The sequence below is a fragment of the Pinus tabuliformis genome, chromosome 2_2 (genome assembly GCF_031772625.1).
Source record: "Pinus tabuliformis cultivar Carrire ecotype Pingquan chromosome 2_2, CPIR1, whole genome shotgun sequence".
NCBI classification, from domain to species: domain Eukaryota; kingdom Viridiplantae; phylum Streptophyta; class Pinopsida; order Pinales; family Pinaceae; genus Pinus; species Pinus tabuliformis.
Genome location: NC_142300.1, coordinates 170911636 through 170938563, shown reverse-complemented (window position 1 = coordinate 170938563; position 26928 = coordinate 170911636). Strand labels below are relative to the sequence as shown.

Below are 26928 nucleotides of genomic sequence, written 5' to 3'. Positions count from 1 at the left end.
AATATCACTCAGTTTTTTTTATATTAAAAGAAAACCAATTTTTAACTATTTTTGAATTCAAGCTTCTGTTATTCAATGTTATGAGAATGACTCTTTTGGATCAATCACATCAATTTTTTTTAGGGTTGTTATGAACAATCCAATGTGGTTCATCGTTAGGACATAGATGGAAAACCCGATCAAACACAAAAAAAATAATGTGGAAATGTTAAAAAAATTCCAACAAAAAATATCCCGATTATTAACCACAATGAATGGTTCAAAATATCAACCAAAAAATACTAATATAATTGATCCAAAAGAGCCATTCTCATAATTTTTTTAACTAATTAAAAATAATTTTAAAATTATAAAATAATATTAATTTAAATAATATTTATATCAAAATTAATATTCTTTATAATCATTATTAAGATTATTTTTAATGAGACTTCATATTGGTTAAATGGATTAAAAAATTAGAAATATTTAAAATTTGATATAAGTCAAATAAATTTTTAATAATTATTTACGGATGAATTTTAAAATATTTAAAAAATCTGCCATCTAAATAAAAGTAATTTCATATATTTTTGATAACATTTAACATTAGTCACTTACATTAAAGCGTTTACTACTGACATTTAACATTAATCACTTACATTAAATCGTTTATTACTAGCCAAGTTCTAATTTATCCCATTGTGATGTGACAATATATATTAATATATACGGATACTAATTAATTAAAATAAATTAATCGAGCGATTGTGCAATTTTATTTCCACAATGTAAATCTTTCGCAAAGCAAGAACCGCAAAATAAAGCCTTCGATTTTCTGTGTGGATGCAGAGAATACCGCGCCAAATTTGAGTGCACAGAGCGCGGCGTCGATGCAACAGCTTGGTTAAAAGTTCTCATTGCAATGGCCCTGATCTCCACATGATAAACTGTTCATAATCAATTCATTCCACCATAAACCCTTTTTTGGAAATACACGCAGGTAACGCTCAACCCGTGATCGAATCCAGTCAACACCCAACTTAACTTTGATCAACAAGCAGAGCGTGGCAATGGCGAGCAGGGGTAGTAGATGGATTGTGAAAGAAATGGTAAGAAGTCGGTCTAAATGGGCGCAAGTTCTGAGAAAGGGACTAGAACCCTCCTGGGCGAGGAGGAACATAACTTACATGCCCCGGCCGGGGGACGGCGCACCGAGGGCAGTGACCCTTATTCCGGGGGACGGCATAGGCCCCCTCGTAACGGGTGCAGTGGAGCAGGTAATGGAAGCCATGCATGCGCCCGTGTACTTTGAGACGTATGAAGTCAGCGGGAAGATGCAGAGAGTGCCCGCCGAGGTGATCGATTCCATCAAGAAGAATAAGGTGTGCCTGAAGGGTGGTCTGGCCACTCCCGTGGGAGGTGGGGTCAGTTCTTTGAACGTTCAGTTGAGAAAGGAGCTGGACCTGTTTGCGTCTCTTGTTCATTGCTTTAATTTACCCGGCCTCCCCACTCGCCACGACAATGTTGATATTGTTGTTATCAGGGAGAATACGGAGGGGGAATACGCCGGTCTAGAGCACGAGGTCGTACCTGGTGTGGTCGAAAGCCTCAAGGTAAATGTTTCATCATAAATTGTTCTCTCAATTTCTTGATTATAATTGTTATATCCTGGTCCTAAGTCACTAGCAAGGTCAAAGACTCAAGCTTGACGCACTTCAAAATTAAAATTTTATATTTATAAACTGCGTTGTTGAGGTGATTACCTTTTTAAATATCCCCTGGGTAATTATGACAATACGATTACATATTGGGCTGTGAAGGAGCATGCATTGATTTGAAATTATTTTCACGCCATTAAAATCCCAGTGCAAACACAAAAAATTATAATGCACTAGTATCCATTTGACAGGGATTGTTTTAACTGGTACACATCCATCGTAACACTGGATGCTTTATTCATCAGAAGGTATCAAATTCCTAGTGCTGCCATTCTCAAACAATGGAACAGAGAAGGGATCAACCATGTGTTTACACAGACTGTATTTTTGGCTTCCTCCCAATCCTTACACACAATTTCGATTGATTCCTCCTCTCCATCCCAAATCCCACTCTCCTTACCTGCAATGTAGAATGCACCTTTCAGCACAATAAAATAAATTTTTGATTTGGTCTTTTCTCATTTGCAGAGAATTTAGCTAGGCATTCTGTTCAAGTACATAGTCGACTAATGTCGACAACTTATGCAGAAATAGATGCACCACTAAAGTATCTCTAGACATACGTAAAGACAATTTGTTTGTAACTACTACCTGTAACAGATCTTGCCAAATTCACCTTATTAAACTTATCAGCTGGCTTGAAATGGCCTCAAAACATTTAGATGAAATCACAATGAAATTCAGCATGCCTTATGACCAACACGTCTTGCAGTCATAATTGAAATATTTGCATCTAGGAATTTGGCCATTTATTAATTTCTATATTAATTGGTTCAATAGGAATCTGAGGAATGCTAAAAAAAAGACTAAAGTGCTTATGTTTATGTGTTTTTATGAAATCAATAAATAGCCCCTTGCCCTATCATATACTAGGAGAAGTTGACCTTTCTTTCCTTTAGATAAAAGGTATCATGAAATACCCTAATAAATTACCATATTTGAATAAAAGTCAAAAAACAGACCATAATGAGCAGATTCTGTACTGTAAAACTCATCTAATATCTATAGATCATTAAAGCTGAAAAACACCAATCAGATTTTCTGTTAGTGGTGCCCTAACCAACAAATACATACTGGTACTAAAATAAAACAGCAAACTTGGACTTCTGAAGACTCAAAACAGCATCTTTACTTTTATATTAAATCTGAAAAGATAAATCGAAAGCAACAGCTCCAAACTCAAATTCTTTAACCTCAAAATTGTGCACCTTGCTTTTCCTTTATAAACTAGGAAGAAAAGAGGTACAATGAATCTGGATGCATGCACAACATCACCTCTACTGGCTGTAAGAACTCCTATTCCTATTGCACCTGGTTGCAGAGATAACGGTGTCGAAAGGGAAGTGTGCTCTCCTAGAGATCTGTGACTTTCATTAAGTTGGGAAACCTCATGACGAGTGCCCCTTCTTTCTCAGGGAACTGTGCAGTCTACTTGTGCATGCAAAACTTTTTAAACGAAAACACTGATTTAGAACTGAGCTGCTAACAATAGAAGAGCATATAAAACAGAAAATAGATTATGGATGGTACGTTCATGCACCTTGTACTCTCTCTCCTCCATAATGACTATGTAATGTCTCTATTTGAGAGATTGTCCTTGGGTTACAATCCTGAGCTAGGGTTTTCAGTGAACACATGAAATAATTGTATTTTATAGCAGTATTACAGTACTCACGAATCTAAGAAACAGTGGTGCTCTTATTGGATACACAAGTAATATAGCAAAAAATTTAAGCAATCAGTTGATTCCACAAGAAACCATTTATAACATAGGCTGATTCTTCAAGCAATTACAGACTTATAAAGATCCACAGATATCATCATAAACAAAGCTTACTAAACTGTAGCCAATCATCACAGATTGAGGTCCTGTCTCAGCCTTGCTGCCATAAGATCACACCAGCCGGCCTTGCTGGCCGCCCCGTGCTGTTATTTACCCTGGTTGCTTCAGATCCTAGTCAGCCAGCACCCTTAAATCCTTGCAGCCTCCTCTTTGTAACCCCTTTTGCTACCTGCGGCCTCAAAGAATAACTTCTTGATCAGGAGCTGCCACAGGAAGTTAATCCTCAGCTTTCCACTACCTCAGGAAGATCTGTATTGGCCTCTTGTTGCCTCAGCATGCTAGATATAGCCCTTCACTGCCTCAACACAAAGTGGTATCAATCTCAGTTGTCTCAGATAGAAGTCTCCAACCCTTGCTGCCATAGAAAGGTGATCCGCTGCCTGATTTCGAGCCCTCACTGACCTTGGAAAAGGGAAGATAGAGGGATTGGCTAGGGTGGAATTTTTCACCACCTAAACCAATCAGAGAAAGTGGTCTTAAAAGTTAAAACCCCCCAAGAGCCTCAGCCCAAAATCAGAAAGAATAACCAGCCATGATGATCATAATAAATCTCCTCTTTCCTTTTTATAGATTCTCTTTGGGGCTTTTCCCACCTAATTCCTATTTTGAGTGATTATCAAGTTTCCCTCCGTTGGCTCCAATTTTAAATATTATTATCTAATGTTACCTAATTAACATTAAATACTGATTTTCCCTTTTTTAAATGACTATAGCCTACGGGGTTAAATAGGCTAGTACGTCCTCCCTTTTGGAATTACTTTGAAGAGGACATTATAGTTCCCCCTTCCCAACATTGTTTGTCCTCAAGCAATTGCAAATTCGGGGGCTGCAAGATCTGTTATCCTTCCCATGTGGCATCCTGTTTAAGCAAATCCTTTCACCTGATAAGACATTCTGAGATCATCCTACTCCTCAATCTCCTCTCTCGAACAACCATGATAGCTTTTAGAATCAATACTAAGTGCTCCTCCTCATTCAAAGGGGGTAGCTCAGCTGAAGTAGTAACTTGTTGACCAATGGCCTTCTTAAGGCATGATATATGGAACACATTGTGGATTTTGCTTCCCTCTGGCAACTCCAATTCATATGCTACTTCACCAATTTGTTAGATTATTTTGTAAGGCCCATAAATTTTAGATAACAATGGTATGTTCTATGCTTAGCACAATTTACTTCAATGCTCCTTAGCAGCCCAATAACAATTTCCAATTATTTCAAGTAGCAATCACATTAACCATTAATCACATTGACAGTGTATGTAGATAGAACATAAAATAAATGCAGAAGGAAAGCCAAGACAAGAGGACACCAGATTTGGCGGATGCCAAGGAAAAACCCCAATGTGGAGAAAACCCTTTGATCAAATCTTCTTATTATTGTTCAATAGTTCAGCAGAGGGAGAGTACAAAAGTCAAATAGAGTAGCCCAATACAAAGTCAAATCAACCTTGTCAAATTCTGCAGTGAATTGTAGTCAAACTTAAGTCCTAATTCGAAAGTCAACATTGGTCAAATCAACAGCAAAACACCTCCTTTGAAGCTCAGTCAAAGGTAGTCCAATTCGGCCTCTAGCAAAGGTCAAAGTCAACCCAAAATAGTCCCACAAATTATGGTCAAACAACAGTCAGCCATGTGGTCAAACAGGTCTGCAGTCAACTCAGGTCAAACAACCCCAAACTTCTCGATTTTCGTGCCAATCAATGTGGCCTCAAGAAAGTGAAATTCTTCCCTTAAAACGGAGTCAAATTCAGTCAAAACAACATCAGTCAACGCTGGTCAACAGTCTGAAATTTTGGTTCTGTTTTAGCCCAGAAAATTTGTCCTCCTAGCTGCACGTGTGAGAGAGAGAGAGAAGATGCCCAAGCTGTACGAACCAATCTGATGAAGAGAGAGAAGAATGTGTGAGTGAATGATGTCCAAATGAGGTGTGAAGTCTCTTCTATTTATACACTTTGTTGTGGGTGAAGAGACACATCCATTGGGCTTCTTTAGCCTACATTAAGCTGAGGCCGACCTTAACAATTTGCACATTTGAGGGAATAAATTCAAAATCACACTCTTGCTTGTCTGAATGAGATGATCTTTATATCAAACTTGGACCTCTCAAAAAGAGAAATCCAATGCAATCATCATCTCTATCAAATGAGCTGTCCCAAGGTGGAATTTGGCCCTAGTTGCCATTTTTAACAACTTCCCTCTGGCAGCTCCAATTCATATGCTACTTCACCAATTTGTCAGATTATTTTGTAAGGTCCATGCTACTTCACCAATTTGTCAGATTATTTTGTAAGGCCCATAAAATCTTGGTTTTAGTTTCTCGACACCACTTTTCTTGAGTGAAGACTATCTATACGGCTGCAATCTTAGCAAAACTAAATCTCCTACCTCAAAGATGCGCTCTACTCTGTGTATGTTTGTTGAAAATGTAGCGAGCAAGGTCTTTTGGCTTGTGCCTTAGCCAGTGAAGACCTCAAATTGTCCTTCTCCCAGTATGAGTGCGAGTTCATGAGTTAGACTTCAGTTAGGATGGGTTATTTCTAGTTTACTGGAATAATCATCAAGTTAGCATGCGCATAGTTGGAGCTTCAATTAACAAGGATTCTTCATCTGTTTGACTATAAAATGAGGTGTCAGTTACAAGTTTAGTTAGAGCGAGTTGGGTCTATAAAGAGGAGGAGGAAGGCACAATAAATTCATAAGTTTTGTGCACAAGGTTTGTGTGACAAGACAACTCATGAGTTTGTGAGAGGAGCTTTGATTGTGGAGAGCACAAATATTGTGTCCTAACTCATGAGTTTGTGAGAGGAGCTTTGATTGTGGAGAGCACAAAGATTGTGTCCTAAGTTTTAGGAGATCACAAGTGTGTTAGAAATTAGGAGGTTAGTTGTGCGTAATGAATAGGAGTTGGGTCCTAAATAATACGAGGTAGAAAGTGCGCTAAGAAATAGGGCACAAGTGCGCTAGAAAATATGACTTGAAGTGCGCTAGGAAATAGGGGATTTGCGTAAGGGAATAGCGCTGCCAAGTGCACAAGGAAGGAGCAGCAGGATCGAGCAAGAGAGCAGGGTGTTAAAATTTGGGTACTAGAGGACAAGTGGTTTCCTAAGGCTTTGATCTTTGGCCTAGGGAAAAGTGTCCAAATTTATTTTTAATTTTCTCCTAAAGTGACTTTATAAGTGGTAAAGTCAATTTAATTTAAAAGTGACTTTATAAGTGGTAAAGTTACATTCTAATTTAAAAGTGACTTTATAAGTGGTAAAGTTACATTCTAATTTAAAAGTGACTTTATAAGTGGTAAAGTTACATTCTAATTTAAAAGTGACTTTATTAAAGTCAATGAAGAACTAGAAAGTGAAAAAGTGACTATGGAAATAAAAGGCTAAGTGGTTTTTTATTTAAGTGGGTGAGTTAAAAAATAGAAAGTGAGAATTAAATGCACATTTATTCTCATCCTTAGATCTAAATGAATCTTAACGATTAGATCTTAGGGTAACCCAAAAGGTCATTTGGAGATTAAAAGGAGAAGAGAAGAGGAAAAGATCAATTCATTCTTTCATGAGCATTTGAGAGAAAGAGAAGAGAGAGCAAGGAGAAAATTTCTGAGCAGTGAGGAAGTGAAGGAGAGCAGCAAGAAGACATTTCAACAAATCTGGGTAGCAGCATTTATTGGCATGCATCCCAAGGAAAAACCGTACAGTAGGAGAAAGGCACAGAAATCGAGGAAGAGGGACAAGAAGTTCTGGGCACGTTTTTCGATGCTGGTTGTACGACATCTAATGCTGTTTTATTTCTGTTTTGGCTGTTCGCTGATTGGCATGATTTTCGAGGTGGAGTTCAAGCACGAAAATCGAGATAAGTTGTAATTTGTGGTCGCTGGAATTTTTACTGTGTATTTCAGTTTCTATGTAAAAGCATTTTCAGAAATAAAAAAGAGCTCTCAAACTGGTTTTCCCCAAGAGTTGTAGGGGGGTTTTTCCAGGGTCACATTGACCAAAAATCACTGTGTTATTTTCTGTGTGTGGCTGTCATAATTTTGCTGTGTTTTATTTCTGCAATTTCCGCAGTTGTGAAATCTATAAATTTGTGTTTTCAGAAAATTATTGTCATTTCCAAATTTTAGAATTTGTATCATGCTTGGATTTAAAACAAAATGCATGGAGTGATAAGGAAAACTGATAACTGGAGTGGGGGTTGAAATTTCTTCATGGTATCAGAGTTTGGTTGGCTGAAAAGTGCAGTTTGGGACAACAAAGTGAAAATTACAACAAGCTGATTTTTACACAGAAAACAAAAACCTTTACCACAAATTTGAAAATTTCAGTTTGGTAGGACAGTGAAACATGTCTTTGGGTTTGAGAGTTGAAGACAGGTTGGATGGGCAGAACAACTACAATGCATGGAAGGAGAGAATCTAGAGCATCTTTGAGGAAACAAAAGTATGGGGAATTATGGTAAATACCACATAGAATCCAGTAGTAGTACCTGCTGACCCTGTACAGTTGGCAAAGTTTAACAAAAAGAATGCTAAGGCAAAAAGATTGATTCTGGAAGGAATCAAAGACCATGTCATTCTTCATGTGAGAGGAAAGACTTATGCACATGATATGTGGATAGCCTTGAGCAGTCTTTATGAGAGTTCAAATGAAAACAGAAAAATCGTCCTAAAGGAGGAACTAAAGGCCATTAAATGATCCGAATTGGATCCATAGAAATACTGTCAAGAACCATGACTGAATCAGGTCGAACAAATCTCTAATGAAATCCAAAATAGTATAAAAAACACCCTGAACGAGTGGCCATGGCAGCCGACGTGGAACGACGAGAACTTCAGTCAAAGCACGCTAACCGAGGCCCATGGAGACCGCGCAGGAGGCCAAAGTAGCCCTGGAATGGGAAAAGGGCGAACATGGCCAAAATGGGAAAGCTTGAGCACCCGGTCACGTGGGGGAATCGGAGGACCGTGGGCGGGAAAAGGTAAAAGCGCTAAAGTACAAAGGTGGGACTCGCGCTCTGGAAACCGGCGGTTTTGATCGCGGCACCCTTGAATGGTAAGAGGTTTTGGACGGGAGCAGAGCGATTCCATGCACCGATCGACGCGTGGCAGGTGAAGGTGAGAGAAAACCGCTGTTGATCGCGCACTATCGGTCGAGCAAGTCAACTGTGCGAAACGTGCGTATGGCGTGGATCTGGAGGGCCCAGATCGAACGAATGAGACTACGCCCGATGGAAAGAAGCGGAATCAACAAGGAATTAAGCTGCGTTCTAAAGGGATTTCGAATCCGTTTGACCGCCACGGTGGAAGAAGAACGCATCCATGATGTAACTGAAGAAACGAACCGATGAAGCATGCTGGCACCATTTAGAGGAGGACAACAAGTGGCCACTCCCAGAGCGTTCATGATGACGTCGAACGTAGGGAACTCTAGGCGCAGCTGCAGAAGGCGAATCGACACAGGTGGAAGAGGAACTGAACAGGCATAGGGATTGAATGGCTAAAGCCATGAACAGAGACAGTTGTACCATAAGAGTTGATTAGAATTAGAATTGAGAAGAGTCTAAGCGACCAAGAGATACAGTGAACAACGAACCCTGAGAGGAGGACTGAACACAGAGAACGGTAAAGCCAAGAAGAAGAGACAGAGGGCCGAGTTGACCACAGGCAGCGTCGAGCACCAGAGAGCTTGAAGATTCAAGCCTTCCCATAGAGGAATCTGTCCGAACTGAGCATCACATTTGGCTCTTTCCACTGTAGACCAAGGGTCACAGAGTTGGTAGGAAGAAGAAGAGTCTGTGTACTTCGAGTGGCTTGGGGAATCCAAGAACCACCCTGCCAAGCAAAATCTGCTTCAGGAGAACTCATATTGAGTCCCTGTATTGTAATTTCTCTGCTGAAAGACACAATAAAACAAGGCCACCACTGAAGCTGGATCGGAGACGTAGCCCTGGAGAATAGGGTGAACTCCTTATTAAAACTGTTTGTGTCTTTGTGTTGCTTACTGTATTTCTCTGCTGTCTTTCCATTTTATTTTCTGTGTATTGGCAATCTGATTGATTCGTTGTTTCAATAACACAGAACACACACACCAACACGTGAGTCTGTAATACCTTTAGTTTAATAAATCTTTAACTGATGGCACCCATAGGGTGAATATTAGATCATTAAAATGGCTAAGACTGATAGTGCTACAACATACCTCACAAAAATCACTTCAGTGAGAGATAAGTTGGCAGCCGTAGGTGAGATCATTGCACCCATTAAATTGGTGAGGATTGCTTTGAATGGTCTTCCCAAGACTTGGGAGAATTTTGTGGATGACATTGTTGCACGGGAAAACCTTCCCGATTGGGAGAGGTTGTGGGATGATTGCATTCAGAATGAGATCACAAAGAACCATCTTGGGGCGGCCAAACAGGTGGAGGAGGATGACAATGTGGCTTTGTTAGCAAGGGGCAAGAAGGGCAAAGCAAAGAAGCAATTTTCCAACAGTGGAGGCAAAGGCAAAGGTAAAGGCAAGTAGCAGAACAAGGGAAGGACTATTCCAAAGTCAAATGTTGGAATTGTCAAAAGTTGGGACACTATGCTGTTGTGGTCTAGAGAAGAAGAACAAGAAAGGGAAAGACAAACCCATGGCAACTTCTGCAGAGATAGAGAGCTTCTCAGAAAGATTTGATCGGGAATTTGGGTTCATAGCTTGTGAGGCCACTAGTGCAGGATCACCTGCCATACAGGTTCAGAGGGAGTGTGCATTCCCCGCTACTAGCAGAGCATCTTCTAGCATTTGGTATGTTGACAGTGGCGCTTCCTGCCACATGACAGGAGTCAGAGAGTACTTCTCAAAGCTTTTAGAGGGTGATATTGATATGGAGGTAGTACTTGGTGATGACAGCATTGTTAGAGTAGTCGGTGTGGGGACATTGACATTTGATAGGGGACCCAAACCTCCCTTGAAAGTGTCAGATGTTCTATATGTGCCTGAAATGAAGAAGAACCTGATATCCGTCTCAGCACTTGAGGATAGAGGGTATGATGTGTTGTTCAGGAGAGGGAAGGTACTTATATATCCTAGGGGAACTCTAGCTTCTTCAACTAGAGAGATTGGTGTGCGCCATGCCAAGGTGTACAAGTTCTCATTCCAGCCCCTGATGGCATTGAGTAGCAGCACCCGAGACAGGACCGACAATAGATCTAGCAGTTTAGAGTTGTGTGAGATTTGGCACCGCAGGATGGGGCACATGTATCATGGGGCCTTGAGTACATTGCGGGAGATCACCACTGGTGTGCCAGATTTCAATTCTGATCACCTTGATGTATGCAGAGGATGTGCTATGGGGAAGTTTGCCAGATCCCCTTTCCCCCACAGTGATAGCAGAGCGACCAGGATCCTTGACTTGATTCATACCGATGTGAGTGGTCGTATGTCTCATGTATCCTTGAGTGGCTATGAGTACTATGTTTTATTCATTGATGACAACTCTAGGAAGACCTGGATTTATTTATTGAAGACCAAGAGTGAGGTCTTCAAGCGGTTTCAAAAGTTGAAAGCTCTTGTGAAGACCCAAACAGGTAGGAAGATCAAGGTCCTCAGGTCAGACAATGGAGGGGAGTATACCCTTGGTGAGTTTGTTGATTTTTGTGCTGAGGCAGGCATTAGGAGGGAGTTAACAGTTCCTTACTCCCCCCAGCAGAATGGGTTGCAAAGAGGAAGAACAGATCCATTGAAGGGGTTGCCAAAGCCATGCTTCATGATCAGGGGTTACCTTTATTTTGTGGGCAGAGGCCTGCAACACTGCTGTGTACTTGCAGAACAGGAGTCCACATTGTGCTTTGGGGAATGTGACTCTGGAGGAGGCTTTTTCTGGGAAGAAGCCTGATGTTGGGCACTTTCGTATCTTTGGGTGCCTTACATATTCTTATGTCCCCAAGGAGAACATGACCAAGCTAGAGCCCACTGCAGATAAGGGCATCTTTGTGGGTTATAGCGAGACCTCAAAAGCTTATCAAATTTATATTCATGTGCAGAGGAAAGTGGCTGTCAGGCGGGATGTGAAGTTCGAGGAGGATAGAGCTTTCAGGAGGTCATGAGGGTTAGAGTATCCAGAGTCACTAGACCCTCAGGAGCAGCTGAGTTAGTCACAGGGATCCAGTGGTTAGGGATTAGGAGGTACATTGATTACAGTGTCAGGTCCATCAGTGAGCAGTGGCTTTCAGAGTTAGGTGGGTGGTTCTTTGGGCAGCATGCAGGGCAGTCTGCAGAGCAGTTCACAGGGTAGTCCACTAATGGACAGTTCGCACGGTACTTCAGCGTCTACAGGCACAGGTTTAGGCATGAGGTCAGTTGATAGGCCTTCAGGAGTTAGGCGTTTGATGATGATGAGGATTCTTTCGCTCCGGTGGGAGAAGTATGCTCAGGGAAAAGGAAGCCCAAGTGGCTTCAAGATACCTTGCGCGAGGCCACATCAGTTGCTAGGCCAAAGAGACAGGTTAGAGAGAGTAAACCACCTAAGCGGTTTTGTAGTTACATGGCATTGGTAACAAGCATTGTTGACTCTGTGCCTTCTAGTTATGAGGAGGCAGCCAACTAACAGGTCTGGAGAGAGGCCATGATGGAAGAGTATTCTTCTATTATGAAGAACGATGTTTGGGAGGTAGTGTCGAGGCCTGAAGGTAAATTAGTTGTTACTTCCAGATGGCTCTACAAGATAAAGCATGTTGCAGACGGCAGCATCGAGAAGTTCAAGGCTTGATTTGTGGCGAGAGAGTTCTCACAGGTAGAGGGAGTTGACTATGAGGAGACCTTCGCTCCCGTAGCTTGGTATACATCTATTCACTCCATTTTATCGATTGCAATAGAAATGGGTTGGAAGAGCCACCAGATGGATGTGAAGACCGCATTTCTCAATGGCTTCATTCAGGAGGAGGTTTATATTGAGCAGCCGCAGGGCTTTGAGGTGCATGGGAAGGAGTCCCATGTATACAGATTGAAAAGGACACTCTATGGCCTGAAGCAAGCTCCCAGAGCTTGATACTCGAGGATTGATACATACTTGCAGCAGTTGGGTTTCACAAAGAGTGAGGTTGATCCGAACCTATACTTCATTGTGGTGGGTAAGGAGCCTCTCATTCTGGTGTTGTATGTTGATGACTTGATCATCACTGGTGGAGAGAGACTCATTGAGGGTTGCAAGGGAGATCTTGATTCAGAGTTTGAGATGAAGGATATCGGCTTGATGAATTATTTTCTGGGATTGGAGGTGTTGCAGGTGGAGGGACATTTCTTCCTGGGACAAGGGAAGTACATTGTGGATATTCTTAGCAGATTTCAGATGGAGGACCGCAAACCCATGTCTACACCTATGATCACTAACTGGAAGAAGCTTCACGCTTCTGATTCTGAGTTGGTGGATCCAACTGTATACAGACAGTTGATTGGTTGTTTGATGTATTTGGTCAACACTCGACCAGATATATGTTTTGCAGTTAACATTATGAGTCAGTTCATGTGTGAGCCCAGGAGAGTGCACTGGGTGGCTGCAAAACACATTCTTCGTTTCTTGCAAGGGACTGTGGATTTTGGTCTGGATTATAGACAGGGTGATGGAGTGAGACTGGTAGGGTACATGGATTCAGATTGGGCAGGTTGTGCTTCAGATAGGAGGAGTGCTTCCGGGTGTTGTTTTGGGTTGGGTTTGGAAACAACAATCAGTTGCATTGAGTTCAGCTGAGGCAGAGTATATGGCTGCTAGTTTGGCTAGTTGTGAGGCCATATGGCTTCGCAAGATGTTGTTTGGTCTATTTGGTCAGGCATTGAGACCTTCAGTAATTTACTGTGATAATCTGAGTTGCATAAAACTCATGGAGAATCCAGTTTTTCATGACAGGTCAAAGCATATTGAGATCAAGTATCACTTCATTAGAGACTATGTCTAAAAGGGAGCTGTCAAGCTTGAGTACATTTCCACAAATGAGCAGGTAGTGGACATTTTCACCAAAGCCTTACCACAGGGCAAGCATGTCTACTTTAGAGACAAGATGGGAGTGGTGAGGAACACTTTCCTTGGTAAGAGGGAGTGTTAAAATTTGGGTACCAGAGGACAAGTGGTTCCCTAAGGCTTTGCCTACGGAAAAGTGTCCAAATTTATTTTTACTTTTCTCCTAAAGTGACTTTATAAGTGATAAAGTCAATTTAATTTAAAAGTGACTTTATAAGTGGTAAAGTTACATTCTAATTTAAAAGTGACTTTATAAGTGATAGAGTTACATTTTAATTTAAAGGTGACTTTATTAAAGTCAATGAAGAATTAGAAAGTGAAAAAGTGACTATGGAAATAAAAGGCTAGGTGGGTCTTTATTTAAGTGGGTGAGTTAAAAAATAGAAAGTGAGAATTAAATATACATTTATTCTCATCCTTAGATCTAAATGAATCTCAACCATTAGATCTTAGGGTAACCCAAAATGCCATTTGGAGATTAAAGGAGAAGAGAAGAGGAAAATATCAATTCATTCTTTCATGAGCATTTGAGAGAAAGAGAAGAGAGAGCAAGGAGAAAATTTCTGAGCAGTGAGGAGTGAAGGAGAGTAGCAAGAAGACATTTCAACAAATCTGGGTAGGAACATTTATTGACACACATCCCAAGGAAAAACCCTACAGCAGAAGAAAGGCATAGAAATCGAGGAATAGGGACAACAAGTTTTGGGCACATTTTTCGAGGCTGGCCGTATATCATTTAATGCTGTTTTATTGCTGTAAAAGTTTCTGTTTTAGCTGTTTGCTGATTGGCATGATTTTCGAGGTGGAGTTCAAGCACGGAAATTGAGATAAGTTGTAATTTGTGGTTGCTGGAATTTCTACCATGTATTTCAGTTTCTCTGTAAAAACATTTTCAGAAATAAAGAAGAGCTCTCAAATTGGTTTTCCCCAAGAGTTGTAGGGGGGTGTTTCCAGGGTCACACTGACAAAAAATCACTGTGTTATTTTCTGCGTGTGGCTGTCATAATTTTGCTGTGATTTATTTATGCAATTTCAGCAGTTGCGAAATCTCTAAATTTGTGTTTTCAGAAAATTATTGTCATTTCTAGATTTTAGAATTTTTATCATGCTTGGATTTAAAACTAAATGCATGGAGTGATAAGGAAAACTGATAACTGGAGTGGGGGTTGAAATTTCTTCATAGGGTTTGTAGAGCAAGTCAAGGAGGCAGTAGAGGATTGGTTGTGAGCTAGAGGGCTGAGATCAAGCAATGATCCATGGCAGCTGAGATCAACCATATCATCTGAGATTTGTGAGAGAAGCAAAACACATTCTCAAGAGAGACAGATTGCTTTGTGATAGATTTGATTGCTTCAGAACAATCAATAGAATACCACATCAAGCAAGCAGGTTTTCCCTGTTGGGTTTCCTAAGAAAAGTAAGTGTCAATTTGTGTGATGTTTTTATATTCTATTTCTTATAAGTTTTCAAGAGATTTTGTATCTTGGTGAAAGAATTAGTTTTCAGTTTTCAACAATTCATCTAAGTAGTTGCAGAGTTTCATGGAAATTTAACATGGTATAGGAGCAGAGATCAACATAAATACCAACACCAAGTTGATTAGTGAAGGGCACAGATCAAGCATAAGGTTTGCTCTAGAGTTTGAAGAGCAGAGCAGTTAATTGGATAGCAATATGGCATTCCAAGGACTAAGGTCAGATCATAGTTTAGAGGGAGCCTCGAACTTTTGCTCATGGAAGGAGCAGATATCAGTGGTGTTGGAAGATAATGGGGTGCTACGGTTTATGAAGCAACAAATAGTGCCAACTACAAATGCCCAACAGTTGGCCCAACATAACAAGAATGACACCAAGTTGAAGAGGATCATTCCCGAGGGGATCAAAGACCATATTATCCCTCATCTCCATGAGAAGGAGACAACATATGAGATGTTTAAAGCCATCTTAGATCTGTATTAGGGTTCCAGTGAAGTCAGGAATCTTGCTCCCAAGGAGAAGCTAAGAAGTATCTGGATGAGCAAAGGAGAGCCCATCATCACGTATCTTTCGAAGTTCACTCAGTTCAAGATGAGCTAGGTGCGGTGGGTGTGACTGTAGCAAACAATGACCTTGTGAGTCTTGCGCTTCTAGGACTTCATAAGTCTTGGGAGAATTTTCAGGATGTAGTAAGTGGCAAAGAGAATATTCCCAATTGGGAAAGACTATGGAGTGACTGCGCCCAAGAAGAGATCCAGAGAGGGACGAGACCTGACAGATCAACTTCGATAGAGGATGAGGAGAACTTTGCCCCGATAGGCAAAGGTAGCAAAGCCAAGGGCAAGAAGGGCCAAGGAGGGGTCGAGTCTAGCTAGAAGGGCAAGAAGAAGGATATGAGCAAGATCAAGTGCTTCCATTGCCATGAGATCAGACACTATGCCACTAAGTGTCCTAATCAAAAGGAGTCCAGTAAGGATCATGTGGTTCAATTAGGTGAGGTAGAGATGCGTTTTCTACTCAGTTCGAGAAAGATTTCTCATTGATAGCTTGCATGGCAAGTTCAACAGACAATAATGTATGGTATATTGATTCAGGATCATCTTTCCACTTGACCGGGAACAAGGAGTATTTTAGCCACCTGAAGGAGAAGGACATGTAGTTTCAGATTGAGCTAGGGCATGATTGCAAGTATGCAACTAGGGGAGTTGGTATTGTTAGTTTTGAGAGGGAGTCATGTAGCTCTCTCCATCTCAGAGATGTCCTCTATGTTTCAGGCTCGAAGAAGAATCTTGTTTCAAGAGCTACCCTTTAGGACAAGGGTTATGATGTCATCTTCAACAAAGGTAAGGTTTACCTCAAGCACTTAACTTTTGGATGTAAGAAGTAGATAGATGTGAGGATGGGGAATCTGTAATTGCTACAGGTTGAGACAGGCACAACCTTGAGCAACAAAGTAGGAACTGTGTAGAGCAGAGCTCTGAGAGAGTCCTTAGAGCGAGAGTAGGTTAAAGCTCCCAAGAAGGAGCCTCAACCAGTATCACAAGTTGAGTCTTGGCTAGTTGGCAAGTGTGCCGATTAGTAGGATGATGAGGAGAAGAGACCAGAGCGAGTGGAGACAGCCACTCAGTCAGTTACTCCCAGTACATGGAGAGTTTGAGCCAAGTGGGTAGACCAGTTGTTTAGGGGGGATCAAGGGAGTGTTGGATCTCCCAGTGATCTGAACTTAATCTAGGATTCTTTTAAAGTGACTTGGATTGTAAAAATGTTTAAGCGTGAATGATAAAACTTAACCAACGTAACAATAAAATCAAGCATGAGAGGCGTTATATGAAGCTACGATTTAAAAGAAAATGTAAAGATCGAGACAAGAATAAAATAGACACAAAAACCAATTGATAACGAAGTTTGTCCAGTGTGGACTATGTCTCCAGGTCTTGCCTCCAAGAGAGTGGCCTGTTTTATTTATATGATGTTAAGCCTCAAATGATTTATTACATCACCAAAAATGCCTCCAAAAGTTTGCTACAAAACTGAGCTTTTTGCTGCTAAATGAGTTTTCTGCTACCAAAACTCCTTTGGTTGCTACAAAATCAAGCTCTCAAAAACTCCACTAACCTATAAAGCTATGTAGACAAATCTGTCTTAAAGATTCTTGGCACCTCAAAATGTTACAACCACACTTTTGTGGCATAGTGGCAATTTATTTTGCATTTATAGGCTTAGAGGGTCCGCACCTTGGGGTCGATTTCACGGTGGTTGTGACCTAGTTGTAACAACATATAATATAAATGGTGTATTGTTGTACTATAACAAACCATAGCACATAAAAAATCCTGACGACACTGTTGTATGCCATGTACATATTGTTAACCCTATGGCAGAATCGTTGTAACCATATATGGTATATTTTAAAATCCAATGTTGAATGGTTATACCATATGTTATATATGGTATAACATATATTAATTGTTTTGTTTTAAATTTATGTGGGTGTGTGTTGATTGTAATGATATGATACACCATAATCTCATATCGTTTCATACCTCATCGTGTAGTCCAATTACCTTGGCCCACATGCAATATTGTTAGCAACAATGTTCCACGGGGACGCGTCCCCCAGGGTTGGGTGCGCGCACCTGTCGCACCCCACGCACCCGGGATAGGGGGACGTCTGGGGAAACGTTTACCCACGTCCCCCTTTTGGGGAGACGTGGGGAGACACAAGGGGGGACGTTTCCCCAATGTGGGGGACATGACTCCCCAAAAGGGGGACGCCTGGGCGTCCTCCCTCAAAATGGGTTATGCGTCCCCCCTTAAATTTGCTTGTAAACAATGATTTATGACATGGAAAACCTAGTATTTGATCATATTGCCCTACTAATGCTATGCAATTCATGGTAATGTTAAATTCTTAAAAGTAAAAGTGACATTCTCCTTTATCTTTCATTTTCATCCTTTTACTTAAATTTTTAACATTACCATGAAATGACTCAGGATGTTTGAGAGTGGTTCTGGCCTCATTGGATTTCATATGCAGAAAGTAGAATTTTAGATCTCACTCAAAATCCAATAGACTTAACAGTTTTTTAGGAATTCAGGATTCGATGGATTGCATTGTTTCCATTGCATTTTGTCATGTATAAGGGTATGGAATTAGTATTTAATCAAGAACACCAAGCCCTCTGTGTACTTTAGAGTGACTTTTAGACTCATCACTCCACTGTTTTTGAGTTTAGTTATATCAATTTACTATTCCAGTCTTTAGATTTCAGTATCTATTATAGTCTATTTTGCTTAGTACTAATTAGATTCTAGAATGATGAATGATGAATTTTAATTTTAAATCAATTTAGAATCTAGAATGATGAATGATGAATTTAATTATTAAATCAATGTAGATTCTAGAATGGTGAATAATGAATGATGAATATGTATCAGAGTATTTCATTATTGAATCTCGTGGTCTACGGATGAATCATGTATGTATTAGTAAGGATGATGAGTATGGATCAATGTATTTCATTGCTTATTTCAATTATGTATGTATCATTGTATTTATGCTTTCATTATTGAATATGAATTTGAAATATATATATATATATCTATATATATATATATATATTAAAAAAATTATATACCTCGACGTCCCCCCGTCCCCCCTAAATTTCCTTAAAATTTGAGGGTACTACCACACGTTCCCCTTGTGCGTCTCCCTGCACCCGCGTCTCCCCGTCCCAGAGTCTTGGTGGAACATTGGTTAGCAACTATCAGATATGCTTGGCAATTTGTTTCAATTTATATGGAATGCATACTATCTTTGGCGGGGCTGTCATATTTGGCTTTCTGCCCACTTTTTTTCTACCATAACAAAACATAAAGATTAAGTATATCAAACACACGCCATCTGGTTTAATGGTTAGGCCAGTCGTTGCTAGCTTAGTGGTCTCATGTTTGACTCCTAGTAGCTCCACTTGTGTTGTTTATTAAACCTTCGAATGTTCCAGTGGCCTACAGGCCCCTTTTGGCCACCACCATGAGGGTACCACGTGGGCCATGTGGTGAGACCCCATAGGTCCATGTCACGCCCAGTGAATGTGCCACACAAGCACCAATTCAATGGTCAATTCGATCAATCTGTCTAGTTAGCCTGTCAATATGTCATCCTCATGTTTTGCCACGGGTCATCTTGCCACATTAGCATTGACTTGACTTCGACTTTTTGCTTGTTGTCACAAAACTTCAAATTGCGATAACTTTCGCTACGAACTCGAATTGACACGATTCAAATTGCATTGGAATCGTCTCATCGAGCTCTTCGACATACACTATTTCCATCAAATTTTGAAGACTTTGAATATTAGGCCTTTTTAGGACCCTCCCGGATCAATCCTCCCCATTGAGAGGCTTTTAGACGTCCAGAAGTTTATTCATTAGAAACTAAGTGTGAGATCTGCCTCCCCACTTGTCTAGTGTCTATCCACCCTGTTCTGTGTATTTGGCTTATCACAAAAAACTGCATGATAATTATGACAGCTAAAACCATATTTTTAGCCATCTGAATTTCCCACATCTTTTTGTATGTACTATGTATTACTTCAACCACTGCCCATGTACAACACATTAGCAACATTAACAAATATAAATATGCTAATAACAATGAACTAACATGTTTGATCCTCTTGACATGTTCCCACAACAAATTCCCATGCTGTAGATCACCCGCTTTGCCTAGTTTTGCAGATATGAGCGAAAAGGTCTTGCTCATGTTGATGAACCTATTCAATTGCCTTGTGGTCACTGACGAAGAATCACCCTGCATTTGATGAGCACGGAGGATATCTCTATGTTTCCCTTGAAAATGTGATATTTGTTTGCCTTCCTATAGTAGATAATATTCCTGTCAAATAGGTAAGGACTTCCAAGCACAATTCCACAAATATCCAATGGAACCACATCTAGTTCAACTTCATCCACAAATCTAGATGTAATAGCAAACCTAAGCTTACACTTTTTAGTCACCTGTAGCTTAGTATTGTTACATACCCATCTAAGCGGATAAGGTTTAGGATGTGGTGTTGTTACCAAATTCAACTTCTTAACAACTGCCTTAGATATTAGATTAGCTTGAGATCCAATGTCAAACAAAGTATCTACTTTAACATGCTTGATTACCACCCTTATATGAAAGAGTTCATTTCTCTTTCTCGCTAAAATTGAAGACGAAATAGAAGAACCAAAACCAACATGTGAAGACGATATACCTTTCAAACCCATAGCTGCGATTTGTGTCTCATTGCTAGAGTATGATCCTAGATCTTGTTGGACTATCGTTGCCACCTTCTGCTTGCCCTTCCTATTTCAGAACCACTTAGGCCTCAGCTTTGGATCTAACTTCCAACAATGATCATCATCATGTCCCTCTTTCTTGCAATGGGAACAAGAAAGTTTTTCATCACTCTTCTTCACAGAAGCTGTTCTCTTTGGCTTCTCCTTTCCTTTGCCTTTGTCGTCTTTTGACCGAATGTCTTCCACAGAGACTCCACCACCTTGTTTACTTGCTTCAATGTAGGTCGCTTGTACACAAGCCTCATCCAGGTTATATGGTTTCAACAGAAAAATAGTATTGTGGACATAACCATGGAGACTACCAATATACTTCAAAAGAGCCTTTTGCGTATTTAGTGGAATATTTAATGGCAGTGCCTTTTTCCCAAACTCCTCTGTAAAGTTTTGCACGTTTTTGCCTTTATGTTGCTGCATAGCTTGCCATTCTATTATTGCCTTTTGGTCATGTGCAAAGGATAGAATTGCTTTTTCAATGCTGATGTAAATTCAAACCATGAGGAAAGAGTTTTACCTTCCCGAAGTCTAGTCTCCCACCATATTAATGCAATACCTTCCAATCGAAGCAAGGCCAATTGAATTTTTACCTCGTTATCAACAATCTGCTACACATGACAATAAACTTCCATCTGGCGAATCTAGTTGTCAAGCTTTTCAGCATTAAGCTTTCCAGCATTAAGCTTTCCATCATAGTCTGGCAAATCGAATTTAATTTCCAACTTTAAAAATGACTTCTTTGACGCAACTTTTCCATGAGGAGATGGAGGAGGAGAACGAGGAGGAGAATGAGGACTTGAAGGAGGAGAAGGAGGAGAAAGAGGAGTCTTTTTCAAATCGCCATCATTTCCCTTGTCTTTGACTTCTTTCTTTAACAAGCTTCCCTCTCTAAAATCCTTCCATTCCCGATACATTTTGTCAACCATGGTCATCATCGCCATGAAAGCTTCATGAAACTCTTTCTTATATCTAAAAGGATTCACTTCTTCCTCGAGTGACGACATTTCTCTTCTTCGAGTAATGCTTTTTGATCCAATTTCCGGATTTCCTTCAATAAGTGTTCCTTCACCTCGCTTAAATTTGCTCCTGGTTATCATGCACACTCACAAACCACCATTAAACTTGCTCTGATACCACTTGATTTGAACTTAATCTAGGATCTTTTAAAATGACTTGGCTTGTAAAAATGTTCAAGCGTGAATGATAAAATTTAAACCAATGTAACAAAAAAATCAAGCATGAAAGACTTTATATGAAGTTGCAATTTAAAACGAAATGTAAAGATCAAGATAAGAAGAAAATAGACACAAAAACCAATTGATAATAGAGTTTGTCCAGTGTGGACTACGTCTCCAGGTTGTGCCTCTAAGAGAGTGGTCTCTTTTATTTTTATGATTCTAACCCTCAAATGCTTTATTACGTCACCAAAAGTGCCTTTAAAAGCCTGCTACAAAACTGAGCTTTCTACTACCAAAACTCCTTTGGTTGCTACAAAATCAAGCTCTCAAAAACTCGATTAACTTATAAATCTATGCAGACTCAAAAACTGCCTTAAAGATTCTTGGCACCTAAAAATATTACAACTACACTTCTGTGGTGTACTTGCAATTTGTTTTGCATATATAGGCTTGGAGGGTTTGCACCTCGGGGTCGAAACCACAGAGGTTGCGACCGTGTTGTAACAACATATAATAAAAATAGTATATTGTTGTACTTGCAACGAAAACATCATAACAAACCATAGTACATATAAAAACCTGACAACATTGTTGTATGCAATGTGCATATTAGTTAACCCTATGGTGAAGTTGTTGTAACCATATATGGTATATTTTAAAATCCAACATCGAATGGTTATACCATATGTTATGTATGCTATAACATATATTAATCGTTGTTTTAAATTTATGTGGGCACAAGTTGATTCTAACAATATGATATACCATAACTCCATATTGTTTCGTACCTTGTCGTGCAGTCCAATCACCTCGGCCCACATCCAATATTGTCAGCGGTTGTCGGATATGCTTGGCAGCCTGTTCCAATTTATATGGAGTGTGTTCTATTTGGCAGGGCTGCCCACCTTTTTTTCCGTCATAACAAAGCATAAACATTAAATATATCAAACACGTCGCGTGGCCTAGTGGTTAGGTTGGTTGTTTGCTAGGTTAGTGGTTTCATGTTCGATTCCCAGTAGCTTCACTTATGTTGTTTGTTGAATTGTCGAATTTTCCACCGGGCCACGGGCCCTTTTTGGCCGCCATGAGGGTACCACGTGGTGCCTCCGGATAGGGCCATGTGGCGAGACCCCATAGGTCCATGCCAGTCCTAGTCAATTTGCAACGCAAGTGCCAACTCATTGGTCAATCCGATCAAGCTGTCCAGTCAACTTGCCAACGTGTCATCCTCATGTTCTGCCATGTCGCCTACCATGTGTCATGTTGCCAAGTTGGTGTTGACTTGACTTTGACTTTTTGCTTGTTGTTGCAAAACTTCAAAATGCGATAACTTTTGCATACAAATTTGGATCAATGAAATTCAAATTGCGTTGGTATCATCTTGTCAAGCTCTTTGACATGACGCTATTTCCATCAAATTTTGGAGACTTTGAATTTTAAGCCTTTTTAGGATCCTCCCGGATCGCTCAGTACCACAGTCAGGTATAATACGCAACCAAAGAGCTACATGGGGTACATGGCACTTATCACTGAGTTGATAGACTCAGATCATAGGAACATGGTTGGAAGGAATAGGTCTCTAGATTAGATTTCGTAGTAGGAAGCAGGGGAGTCTTCTAGTTCAGAGGGAGCAGCTGTAACAACGGATAACGTGGTAGTGTTGGAGATAAATCCAGGTGGAAGATGTTCTTCCAAAAGTACCTTCCTCACTAAGAGGGAGTGTTGAAAATGTAGCAAGCAAGGTCTTCTGGCTTGTGCCTTAGCCAGTGAAGACCTCGAATTGCCCTTCTCCCAGTGTGAGTGCGAGCTCATGAGTTAGACTTCAGTTTATTGGAATAATCATCAAGCTAGCATGCGTAGAGTTGGAGCTTCAGTTAAAGAGGATTCTTCATCAGTTTGACTACAGAACGAGGTTTTCAGTGACAGGTTCAGTTAGAGCGAGTTAGTCTCCAGTGTTGATTAGAGAGAGAACAAGTTAAGAGCTCCAGTGTTGATTAGGGAAAGGACGAGAAGAACTCTTAGTTAACTCGTCAATTAGAACTCAAGTTCTAAATTTGAACTGAGCCTCCTTACATGTTCAAATTGGGTCTGTAAAGATGAGAAAGAAGGCATAAGGAATTCATAAGTTTTGTATGCAAGGTTTGTGTGATAAGACAACTCACGAGTTTGTGAGAGGAGCCTTGATTGTGGAGAGCGCAAAGATTCTGTCCTAAGTTTTATTAGATCACAAGTGCACTAGAACTTAGGAGGTTGGTTGTGCGCAGTAAATATGAGTTGGGTCCTAAAGAATGGGAGGTAGAAAGTGCACCAAGAAATAGGGCACAAGTGCGCTAGAAAATAGGACCTGAAGTGCACTAGGAAATAGGGGATTTGCGCAAGGGAATAGGGCTGCCAAGTGCACAAGGAAGGAGGAGCAGGATCGAGCAAGAGAGTAGGGTTTGTAGAGTAAGCCAAGGAGGCAGTAGAGGATTGGTTGCGAGCTAGAGGGCCGAGATCAAGCAATGATCAATGCCAGTCGAGATCAACCATATCAACTGAGATTTGTGAGAGAAGTAGAACACATACTCTAGGGAGACAGATTGCTTTGTAGTAGATTTGATTGCTTTAGAACAATCAATAAAATCCCACATCAAGTAAGCAGGTTTTCCCTGTTGGGTTTCTTGAGAAAAATAAGTGTGTCAATTTGTCTGGTTTTTTTATCTTTGTGTTTTTATTCCATTGCTTATAAGTTGTTAAGAGACTCTGTATCTTGGTGAAAGTAAACTAGTTTTCAGTTTTTAGTTATTCATCTATGTAGTTGCAGAGTTTCATGGAAATTTAACACTGTCCGTGTACCTCTTCTTTTGGTTTTGGACCGCCTGCAAATTCTCCTTAAGGATCTTAAGGATGTCTTGGTTTTCCTATATTCAATCTTTGGCTTTTGGGGCCCTACCATCCCCAAATTCCAAATCGACAAATGATGGAGCATTGTATTAATACAATTTCATGAATGGGGTCGTCCCAATGTATAAATGATAAGTGGTGTTGTAGTAGTGCTCCCCGAGATGTAATTGCTTGATCCACTTCTTTTGCTATCCTGACTCTTGACACTTAGTTACGCAAACACCCCTTAATCCATTTATTCACAATCTCTGTTTGGTCATCTGTTCAAGGATGATAACTAGTACTAGGGTCAATTCTGTGCCCACCAATTTGAACAACTCCTAAAAAAATTCACTGATAAACTGGTCGTCTTGATCATTAACTGTATTTTTAGGTAGCCCATGGAGTTAAAGTTTAAACATCTCCTTGAAGAATAATTCCGCCACTTGTGCGGCTTTATAATATGCTGAAATTGCAAAGAAATGTGTGAATTTGGTCAACTATTAAACTATCATGTAGATGCAATCCTTGCTTGGTAGAATTCTGATAAAGTCCATCAATATGCTCTCCCCTTTTTGCTCTCGAATTGGCAAGGGCTGTAGAAATCGTGCAAGAGGAGTATACTCAGGCTTGTCCTGCTGACAAGTCATGCACTCCCTTACGCGCACACCCCTCTAAACTACTAGGCTCATTGCTTGGCGCTGCTATTATATCTTCTTCATCGTCCTTGTTTGACATCTCTTCAATATAGTGGACCTTTCCCTCGCCCAAGCATTAGTGACTTGGTTCCCATAGTTACTTGCAAGTGAAGAAGAGTTTCTTCCTTCTTAGCTCGCTTCAAGTCTCGTCATCCAACCTATCCTTCCCAACCCACTCTCTCTGAAATGGCTTCTTATCTTTGTTCTTTTAAGGGATTAGTGGTTTGGATGGAAATTTAGCTTTAGGTATCATATCTTCCACGTCATGCATCTTTGTGATGGCATCTTATAAAGTGGTAGGTTTGAAGGCCTTGACCCAACCATGCAAGGGTTCAAATAAACCTTCTGTGAATAGCATGATCAACCTTTGCTTAGATATGTCTGTCACCATGACAACTACTTGCTAAAATTATGAAATGTAGGCATCTAGTGTTCCGCTCTACTTGAGCTGTGCTAACTCCCTGAATTGTATCTTCGGATCCTTCCTGTCAAACTGATCTATTAATCTTTGTGTGAAGTCCTCGTAAGAAGTGATGTTGGAATGTCCTAGGGTGACAAATCCGTGATACTGCCATTCATTAGTGTTAATTTTAGGTATGTTCTATGATGAGAGCAATTTTACTTCAATTTTCCATATTAGCTCAATAATAATTCCATATTAGCAATCACATTTAGCATGATAGTAAAATGCAGATAGAACATAAACTTAAATTGCAGAAAACAAGCCAAGACAAGAGGACACAAGATGTGGCGCCAACGAGGGACAAACCCCAATGTGGGGAAACCCTTGATCAATTCTTCTTATGTTCTTCAATAGTTCAATAGAGAGAGAGATAGTACATATACATCAGAAGTCAACATTTTGACTTGTCATAATAAAAGCAGAGATCTTCTCTAAGAAGATGACACACGAGGTAGCTGATCTGAACTCAGGTGAAGACACATTGCTTCCACTGACCCTGCAAGGTGATTCCATCACCATGCTGCACTTCCTCATCACTATGTTGCATCTCAACATGCTGCACTAATCATCACTGTGCTGCACCATTGTCACAGTGCACTATGCTGCACCATACTGCACCATGCTGTGCCCATCATGCTGTCACCTATCACATCATTATGTTGCACTACTGTCACTGTGCTGCACTATAGCACTGCTTATGAACACAACTCCTAAAAAGGTCTCCACTGCTGGCTATTGCCTGTGGCCTAGCTCAGCAGTGAACTGCAACTAGGTCTCTCCATACAATGATGCTTCCCATACAGAGGAGCAATGTGAGTTGATGTCATATCTAAAGAAAACCAAAGCATCTTGATGCCAACCATATTATAGAGAAACAAAGTGTATCGATCAAGAGAAACAAAGAATACATACTGTGGATCGTGGTACATCAACTTGTCTGCCATGTCTACTATATCATGTCATTGGGGAGACTACCCTGTCATGGATACTGTGTTTGCCATGTCATATAATATATATACTATCTGCCATACCAAAATCTTATTAGCCATACTGTGTATATACATGTTGTTTGCCATACCATGACACTGCCTGCCATGTCAAAGCACAATCTACCATATCATGTATATACATGTTGTTTGCCATACCATGACATTGTCTGCCATGTCAAAGAAACACTGTCTGCCATATGTTGCTTGCCATACCATGCCATACACAGTGTGATGATAATATATAATGCAAACAGAGTGCAATGCGAGTTTATACAATGAGTGCGATGTTAATTACAAATCACAGAGTATACCATACATATTGACATAAATGTATTATAGTGTGTTGTAATTACATACGTTCTACGGGATGCTAGCGTGACTGTGGTTTTTA

The 26928-nt window shown here is 40.3% G+C and overlaps 1 protein-coding gene across 1 annotated transcript in view; it reads left to right on the top strand.

Moving 5' to 3' along the window:
- Positions 1-745: 745 nt before the first annotated feature.
- LOC149191961 (isocitrate dehydrogenase [NAD] regulatory subunit 1, mitochondrial-like) overlaps positions 746-26928 on the top strand; it is a 182003-nt gene continuing 155820 nt past the window's right edge. Inside the window, exon 1 of the mRNA XM_089404442.1 lies at positions 746-1595. Coding sequence (XP_089260568.1) covers positions 1053-1595 — 543 coding nt within the window. The 5' untranslated portion in view covers positions 746-1052. The remainder of the gene's footprint in view (positions 1596-26928) is intronic.